The sequence below is a fragment of the Pterocles gutturalis genome, unplaced genomic scaffold, assembly GCF_000699245.1.
Source record: "Pterocles gutturalis isolate BGI_N339 unplaced genomic scaffold, ASM69924v1 scaffold52965, whole genome shotgun sequence".
Classification (NCBI taxonomy): domain Eukaryota; kingdom Metazoa; phylum Chordata; class Aves; order Pterocliformes; family Pteroclidae; genus Pterocles; species Pterocles gutturalis.
The window spans coordinates 6006-15025 of NW_010145403.1; the positions used below are offsets into that span (position 1 = coordinate 6006).

General features: G+C 46.4%; 1 protein-coding gene across 1 annotated transcript in view; it reads left to right on the plus strand.

The window, feature by feature from the left end:
- Positions 1-3437: 3437 nt before the first annotated feature.
- Positions 3438-9020, plus strand: part of MFSD7 (major facilitator superfamily domain containing 7) — a gene marked incomplete at its 5' end in the record, with an annotated part of 13820 nt that continues 8237 nt past the window's right edge. Inside the window, 2 exons of the mRNA XM_010085346.1 lie at positions 3438-3596; positions 4514-4733. Of these exons, the coding sequence (XP_010083648.1) occupies positions 3438-3596; positions 4514-4733 (379 nt within the window). The remainder of the gene's footprint in view (positions 3597-4513; positions 4734-9020) is intronic.

Consider the following 9020-nt stretch of genomic DNA (forward strand, 5'->3'; position numbering starts at 1 on the left):
GTTCTACTGTGGTGACTGCACAAGGTAGCTGTTGAGCAGTCAAGGTGTGGGACTCAGAGCTGGGTGCATTTCAAGCCTCAGAGACAAGATATTCCTGATATGTGGGGTGCTAAGCTGGGAATTTTGTCAAAGTTTGCTAAAAGGTTTTGATTAATTATAGCCATGACAGAGTTCAGAAGGGACATAAGCCGTAGTGGGTGAATGGAAATTGTTTGTCACCATTGCAAATCAGGAAAAGACATTGATAAGGGGCTGGACTCTCAGTTCTGCTGCTGTGACATCCATTGAACTACCTTCAGACGACTACATGTGGACATGGACATAGTAGTGCAATGCATAACCCAGACTCCCCTTGATGCTTTCTGCACTGAGGCTCTAGGTCTGTGTGGCTACAAAAGCAATGGAGCTGAGAGCAGCTTGACCAGATCACAAGGGCATGTTTCCACAAAGTGAGGCTTGTGCAGGGACTGAACAAATGTGTAGACAACCCTGCAAGAACAGAAGTGTCTGTTTCTCCTTCATTTTTTCTGTCCCAGGAGCATCCATCTTTTGGGGGCTTGCATCCTATAACCCCACACATTACATCTTCTCCTGCATCTGTCACTGTGATCTACAGCAGGGAGCTTTGATACTGGTTTTGGTGTGCCAAAGTGAGTTAAGACAATGGCCCTTGGGGAGCGGAGGAGAGAGGAACCTCTCTCAGTCTCTATTCTGCATCTTTAGAGATTACAGGGTTTGGACCTCACCAGGAAAGAACTGCATAATCCTCACCCTGTTCTGCCCAGGGCAACATGTATCAGGGCAGTCCCTGCTTAAGTACTAGCCTTGGCAGTGCAGTTTCAGAAATAACATGGAGGATAAGGGCTCTAGTTCCCAGCACAAGAGCTTGCTAACTGCTGTGGATGAAGTCATCACAGCTGGGAAAACGAAAAGCAGAAGGTGGCATACTCACTTGCTTAGCATGGCAATTTCCCTCCCTGGGTTGGCAAAACCCCACAATGCCATCTCTTTGTTGCAGGAGCACTTGGCAGCCACTTTGACCACAGCTACACCTCAAGCTCCATTGCCCAGTTCTTAATTTCTCTGTTAGAGCAGCACATGGTAAACAACCCCTGCATAAATGGAGGCAGAAACATACTTTTTTCTCTCCAGGCCAGTAAAGAAACCCACCTCCCATTCTGAAGAACAAACTCAGGCTTGGACAGACCTGCAATTTCCCACCTTCTGTGGTCTCACACACATACCCTAGAACTGGAGCTCTTGCTCAGGATAGAAATATAGGGCAGCCCAAATTTTTGGTTTTCTGAAAGGAATTGTTTTACTAGGTTTAATGAAAACATGCCAGAGTGCTTGATCCCAGCTTGCCTAGAGGTATACAGCCACTGAACACAAAATGATGTCATGCATGGGTGAGCATCTTGTGTGGAGGAATGGGAGGGGTGAAAATGTACCTGAAGCCAGTTTACGAAATGTATAATCGCTTTAATTGCACTGTTTCCTGGTACAGTGTTTCATCACCACCACCCACATCTGGAAGGCAATGAGGAACTGAGAATTACTGTTGCTGGAAATAAACAGCAGGGGTTTGTTTAGCATCAATTTAGCATCCCATAATCAAACTAGTGCTTGTGCCTTAGTGATGCTTGTAACATTTAAGCAGTTACATTAGCATTAAACATTTAAATTCCTATCCCTATCTGATGCAGATCAGTTCTGGAAAAACAAAGGTGGCTGAAATTTCTTCATGAGCTGAGAAGGTAGTGTCATTCCACTCTAATATTATTATTTCAATAAATTTTTAAAAAGCTTATTTTATTAGAAGTCTGCTGCCAGTCTTCTAGTGACCTGGCCTCCTTGTTGTCTAACAAGAGTACAGGTTCCTTCAACACACAGCATCTTCATCCACCTGCTTGTAGAAGCTGAGTAAACACCAATTCCACCCCATGCCAGACTTCTGAATGAGCCCACTGGGGTGTGTCTGAGCCTTGTGTTGAATATATGAGATCTGGCATGTCAGCTGCTCTGAGAGAAGACGAAAGGGCTGATGCTGAGAGTCTGTGCTAGGACACTGATAATACATTCAAAACTTCTCTGTTACTGCCATTTCCTGATTACATCCCTTCTAGGAGAAAAGCTTCTCTGAACAATGATTTGCATGTGGCTGTTCTCTCACAGTGACACTAAGAAAGAAGAAGAGCCCACCTCCCCTTCTGTCTCCACTTAATGTGGTAGTTTTTATGGTCTCTAGCACATAAGAAGTAAATAGGAACACTGGAAGTAACAAGTAGCAGAGTGTAGGGACGCACATTCCTCTGAAGTCACCCAAGCCCTTTTTCAGTTATACATTAATGCTGCAGCTGAGCCTGTCTGCAGGATTCAGGCTGTGAAGAGGAAGCTTATCATGGCAAAGAGGCGTACCAGGAAAGAGACAGTGTCTGGAGTTCTGTTATAGGAAGTTTTTATTCACATTTCTGCAAACTCTATCATCCAGAGTATTCAGCAGCTGCAAGATCATCTTCTAACAGTGGAGTAGCTTGCATCCACATTATTGAAACCTGTCCTCAGGTTAGGCCAGTCTTGTTGAAAAGTACCGGAGAGGGCATCTTTGCAAAGAATCCACAGAAACATCCTTAAATTTGGGGTAGTACTCTCATTTCTTTCTTGTGGGCATGATCTCAGGACCTGATTTGAGGATCAAAGCAGGCCTTGTCATTCACAGAAGACAGCAAGCTTATGAAACCAGTGCCTAGAACAAGCTTTAGGGAAATATTTTCAGATATGGCACTGGAAGGAAGAGATGAACAGTTATTGAAATACCTCTTGTGTTTCCCTGTTGTGTGTTCTGATATATTATTGATGCAAATTCTTAGGCCCTTTCCTAACCATTGTGTGTGTGTGGCACAGCATGGAATAATATGTGTCTTGGCTGACACATAGCAAAGTTGTTCTTACAAAGCCACATCCAGGGGTTGCCAATACAACTATAAATACCAGGCTGAGTTTAAAAGGCTCTTAGTTGCAGAGACGAGATGGCAGCCTCTGTTTTGTTTATGCTACTACAGAAGGATTGCTTGTGGCTTACATCAGGTAAGTAAGTGTTTCGGGAGCCAACATGTTCAAACTGGGTACAGAAAAAAGGTACTGACCTCTGCTTCTGCCAGTTTGCAGCAACAGGGATAGGGGGACTGGGGATGAGGTAAAGAAATGGATGGGGTGTTCTGAGCCAAGATAACAATGATATCAGTGGTAATATCATCCTAGCATGAGTAACTGCAGACACTGGAGTTTTGAATTTTTATTACCAACCTTAACATCCTAATTTCAAGGAGAGACAAAGATAATGAGTCCCTTCACAACTCAGACAGTTTGAGGGGATACTGAATTTCTGTTGTGGTGGCAGTGTTCATGCTTACCCATCTTCGTTTTCTACTCTGCAGCTGTGGCTGACATTTGCTCCTGTGGCTGATAAGACAGCTGCCTACTTCCACATTTCCCCGGAGTTGGTCAACTGGCTCTCAACAGTGTACCTCCTCATCTCGATCCCGTTTGGTCTGGTGGCAACATGGGTACTTGACACCGTGGGGCTCAGATGTGCTGTGAGTTGAACTGTTCTGTTTGCTTGAGGTTATTTCACCTGGAGATAGCAGTAGCTGCACTGCTAATGGCATTAACATGCATACTGTGAATGGAAATCTTGCCAAATGCTGCAGAGCATGGGCATGTTAGAAGCTCTTAGTTCAGTAGTAGCTGTCACATCACCTCTGAGGTGGGGAGCAGTGGGAAAAATCAGAATAATGTTGCATCACCTTTCCTTGCTTTAGTTTTTGTTCTCTTTGGCAACTGACAGGGACAGATGCTGAGCTGACTCTGTCAAGAGCTTGCTGTAATTGGCTAGGTTTCCTATGGAAAAGTGTTAGCACAGCTATTTTGTTTGCAGGGCAAGTTTAAGGAGGAGCAGGGCAGTGTACAAGTAAGGGACCCCTATCAGCTCAGAGTCTATGCTAAGCTAGCTTGGGATCTCTACAGTCTTCCCAGAAGCAAGAGTATTGTGTAATGTGGCACTGAAACACTGGCATGCTACTGGTATAGAAGAGCACTTACAGGAGCTGAATGCTGGATGACTCATTGCTGTGATCTTTGCATTGTCACAACAAAATATGAGTGATGGTGCAAACTTGCAAAAGGAGTGTAATTAGTGAACTTTGGATTTCTCATCAATTCCATGACAATGATGTCTGGTGCCTTGCATAAGCTACATTGTGGTATAGTTCTCATGTGGGGCCAGGACAGCCATCTTGCTCCCCAAGGAGACAGGTAACTCAGTGCTGAATCAGGAACATCTTGCAGTGGCCAAAGGGGTGGGGGTCGTCTGCAGGCAACTTTCCATGAAGTGATTACTAGCACCCAGTGTCTCGTGTAGTGCATCTGAGATCATGTTCATACTGCTCTGTTGCATTAAGTTCTGCCCTTCAGGCTTCAGCACACAACCCCTGGCTGTTTCTGCTTGTTGCAGGTGATCCTGAGTGCATGGCTGAACATGACGGGTAGCATCATACGGATGTTCAGTGTCCTAAAGTTCCTGGGCTTGGGTTCCCAGACTTACTGGTACCTGTTTATTGGGCAATGCCTCTGTGCACTGGCACAGCCCCTTATCATCTTTTCACCGACAAAACTGGCAGCACTATGGTTCCCAGACCACCAGAGAGCAACAGCAAATATGATCGCATCAATGTGTAAGTTATAGCTGCAAAGTAATATGGCTGCCTCCCAGAACTTGCTTGCGTTTGTTTGCCTTTCAGAGGCAGCAGGCAGAGGAAACCCTCTGTGCTACAGCCATTTGGCCCTGCAAATACAGTTCCGCCCAAGAGTCTCAGAGCCATGTGCAATAAATCAGTCCCTTCAAGGCCACACAAGACAGGCAGGCATTTCCATGCTGGGGAGGAAGAAGTGGGCCTTAGCCATATCCAGGTGCAAAATTCAAAGTAAGCCACGCAAGCTCCCAGCGTTCTTCCTCTCTGCCATGACAAGGTGATCATGTTTGCCTAAATATCATAGAGGCTGGGGAGAGGCTTTAGTGTTACTAAATCTAAAGTCCATAGTGGCCTTAATTCTGCAGTTGTTAGGAAGGCGTGCAAATTGTATGTGATGCCAGTGGTCACAGTTGCTAAATTCTGTAACCAGATAGAGGTGAGGCTGCTGCAGCAATTTGTCCACCAGTTCATCCAGTAGCAAGGCTGAGCATGTATTCCCAATTGGTATGTATGCACACACAGATAAAATACGCTTAGGTGGCCACACAAACATGTTGGGGATGGTAAATGCTGCAGGGCTTTCCACACAGGAATCACATCTGCCTTGCAAAGTGCCTGGAAGCTGGGAAACTGGAGGGAAGGCACGAGGTATGCTTGCTCTAATCTCATTCCTCTCTTGGCTGCTTTAGGCCCTGCTAGAGACAGGATACTGTACTTGACAGACTTGTTTCCTCCCTCCATGTGACATTTTCCTCAGCAGCCAGAAGAAATCTCTTCCTCCTTTCTCCAGGGATTTGAGAGGTGCCCCAGAAACTGGGCTGGGTCACTGGTTCCAGCTGGGAAATCTCACAGTACCTACAAGTGTGGGGGAGCCCCACCTTCCCTGCCCTCAAATCAGACAACAGCTGCCTTCCCTCCCCACTGGCTTCGAGTTGTAGGGAAGGGGTAGCCATGGGGAAAAGGGCAGTATAGAAGCACCCCTATACAGCTTTTCCAACGTGGCTTCGCGGGCACTGTTATTTATCAGGAATGCGTTTATGGTGTCAGAACAAATAAATTATTTTTGTACTGCCTTCCCTATAATAGGGTGGACCTGATGGCTCACCTTGTTTTTGAGGGCTGAGATAGACCTTCGCCTTCTCTGATGGAGAACGCTCTCTGTTGTCAGTGTACTGCAATATAAGTACTACCAGAGGCTACTGGGCACTCGGTCTTCACTGCCCTGAAGGATGCCAGCCTGCAGCCAACTTGCTCTTTTTAAGTGAGAGAGCAGCCAGAGTGGCCAAAGAGCATTTCTTTCACAGTGTCCTCGTTCTTACAGGGCTAAAAGGAACTAACTATGGGAAAGAATAGAACTGCAGAGCAAGGAACAGTGGAAACCCAAGACCTGAAGCTGTTCAATCTGTGGCATGTTGAGACATCAGTGTGAGGACTGAATGGGCTGTGATTGTTATCTGCTGCAACACCTGCATATTGCTGTGTAGAGGGCTTCCATTAATAATGTCTGGTTACACCCATTATTGTCTGCTGTACAAAATCAGAATTTCATTTCAAGAAAGTTAGATATTGCCTAGAAAGAGTATCTGCCATACCCCAGTCATTTACTCCAGTAGTTAATTACCTCACTGGCAAATGTCTACATGTTACCTCTCATCTTGATGCTCCTTATCCCCCACCTATTCAGTCTTGTTGCACCTGTTTGTCAAGTAGTTATGGATAGAGTCACCTCTCCTCTCCTTTGTCTAGAAAGACAGTCACATTACAGGCACATTTCCCTTTGCTTCTTCCCTCATGTCTCCATGTCTGCCTGTTGCTCACATGAGCTTTTTCTCTCAGCTTGCTCCAATTTCTCAACACCCACTTCTTGTGTTAGTGCCAGAGCAGCACTCAGCATTAGTGTACTGCTGGTATCATTGCTGCCCACAGAAACTGGCCCTACAGCCTCCTGTCAGTATCCCCATGGCTCCTGTTAGTGCCTCTGGGTAGCCTTCCCTGTGTTTGTGTGCAGACAAAGTTGGGCCCTGCACCCAGGATCCTGCTGAGCAGATGAAATCACTATGACTCAGCTGTGCTCTTGAGTATTTATCATATCTCAGTCCTCCCCACCACTTGTAGAGACTTACAGAGAAGCAGTGCAGGGACAGGAACTGATCCCCTGTGAAGACCATGAGAAACTCTCCTGAGTTAGGAGAAGAAAGATTTGTCTGAGTCCACTGAAATGGCCTCTGCTTCATCCATGCGATTCTTCATTTACAGTGGTCTGTCAGCATGTAATTTTCTGCACCCTGCAGAGTTTTAGTGCATCAGCATTGCTGTCCACAAAGCACACAGTCCCATTGCAGAGTACTCCAGCAGCTTCTCCAGTCTTATCTGTCACAGCTCTCTCAGCTTTTGCTCACATGACAGAAGCTCCAGTCCCTTAATCATCTTTCTGGCCCTTTGCTGGACCAGTAATTCTGTGCCTCCCTCATACTGGGGAGCCCAGACTGTACATAATACTCCAGATGTGGCCTCACTAGTGCTGAGTAGAGGGGAAGGATCATGGGCCGCTGACAACACATTGCCTAATGCCCAGGATGCATGGCCTTCTTTATCATGAGGTTATGTTGCTGGCTCATGGTCAAGTTGTTGTCCACCAGGACCCCTACCCCTCACACCACGTCCTTCTCTGCAGAGTTGCTTTCCAGTTGGTCAGCCCCAGTGTGTACTGGTGGATGGGGCTGTTCCTCTCCAGGTGCGGGACTTTACATTTCCTCTTGTTGAACTTCACAAGGTTCTCCTCTGCCCATTTCTCCAGTCTGTTGAGGTTCCTCTGAATGGTGGCATAGCCACTCCTCCCAGTGTCACATCCTCTGCAATCCAGCTGTGAGTGCACTCTGCCCTATCATCCACACTTTTCATTAAGGTTAAATTGTACTGGCCCCAGTATCAAGCCCTGGGGTGCACCACTAGCCTCCAGCTGGACTTCATGCTAATGATGATAATTCTCAGGGCCCAGCTGTTCATTTGACTTTCATTTAATTTCACTGTCCACTTACCTACCCAGTACTTCATCAGGTTGTCTGTAAGTATGTTATGGGAGACAGTGTCAATAGCCTTAGTAAAGTTGAGATAAAAAACATCCACTGTTCTCCCCTCATCTACCCAGCCAGTCATCTCGCTGTATAAAGCTATTTCTCCTTTGCTGACTACTCATATTCACCTTGTTGTCCTTTGTGTGCCTGGAAATGGTGTCCAGGATTAGTTGTTCCATGACCTTCCCAGGGATCAAAGTGAGACTGAAAGGCCTGGAGTTCCCTGGATTCTTCTTTTTGCTCTTCTTGAAGATGGGAGTGACATTCACACTCTTTGAGTCCTCAGGAGCCTCTCGGAATTGCCATGGCCTTTTAAAGGAAACCAAGAATTGCCTTGCAATGAAAACAGCCTCAGCACTCATTGGTGCATCCCATCAGTCCCATGGACTTGTGTGTGTCTGGTCTATTTAGTGTTCCCTAACCTAGTCCTGCTCCACTGAGGGTAAATCTTCCTTGCTCCAGACTTCACCTGTGGTCTCAGGGCTGAAGGCTGGTCTTACCAGTAAAGACTGAGGTGAGGGCAGCCTTAAATACCTTGGTCTTTTCCATGTTCTTTGTCACCAAGTCTCCTGCCCCATCCAGCAGCAGGCCCACATTTTCCCCAACCTTCCTTTTGCTGCTAATGCACTCGTAGGAGCCATTCTTGTTGCCCGCCATATCTCCCACCAGACCCAATTCCAGGCTGACTTTGGCTTTCCTAACCCCATCCCTATGTACTAGTAGAAAATCAGCTTCACTTGCCTGACTGTTTGCAGAACATCACCTTAAAGTTAAAAAATTGTCTCCTGCAATTTTGGATGTTCCTAGGATGAGTCCCAGGAGGGCTGCTTCACATGCTGCTCAACTCCCTTCTCATTAAAATGCAACCCTCCTACTCCAGTACAGACAAGTGTCCAAGATTCTTTTCTGCCATGTGATTTTTGTAGTAGGTAGCAGAGATCAACTTGTGTGCCAGCTTGGGCTTTACTGAGGAAATGTATTGGCTTGAAGGCTGTCAGGAATTACCTAGTGTCACCTTAGATAGCTGTCATAGGGCTTGCCTGCTTTTCATGCCCTTTTCGCAAAGACCAATGGCATCCTGGTTATCATCAGGAAGAGCATTGCTAGCAGCTTGAGGGAGGTCTGAAGAGCTGTGTCCAGTTCTAGGCTCCTCAGTATAAGAAGGACAAGGCAGCTGTTGGCTGTTTTGAGGGCA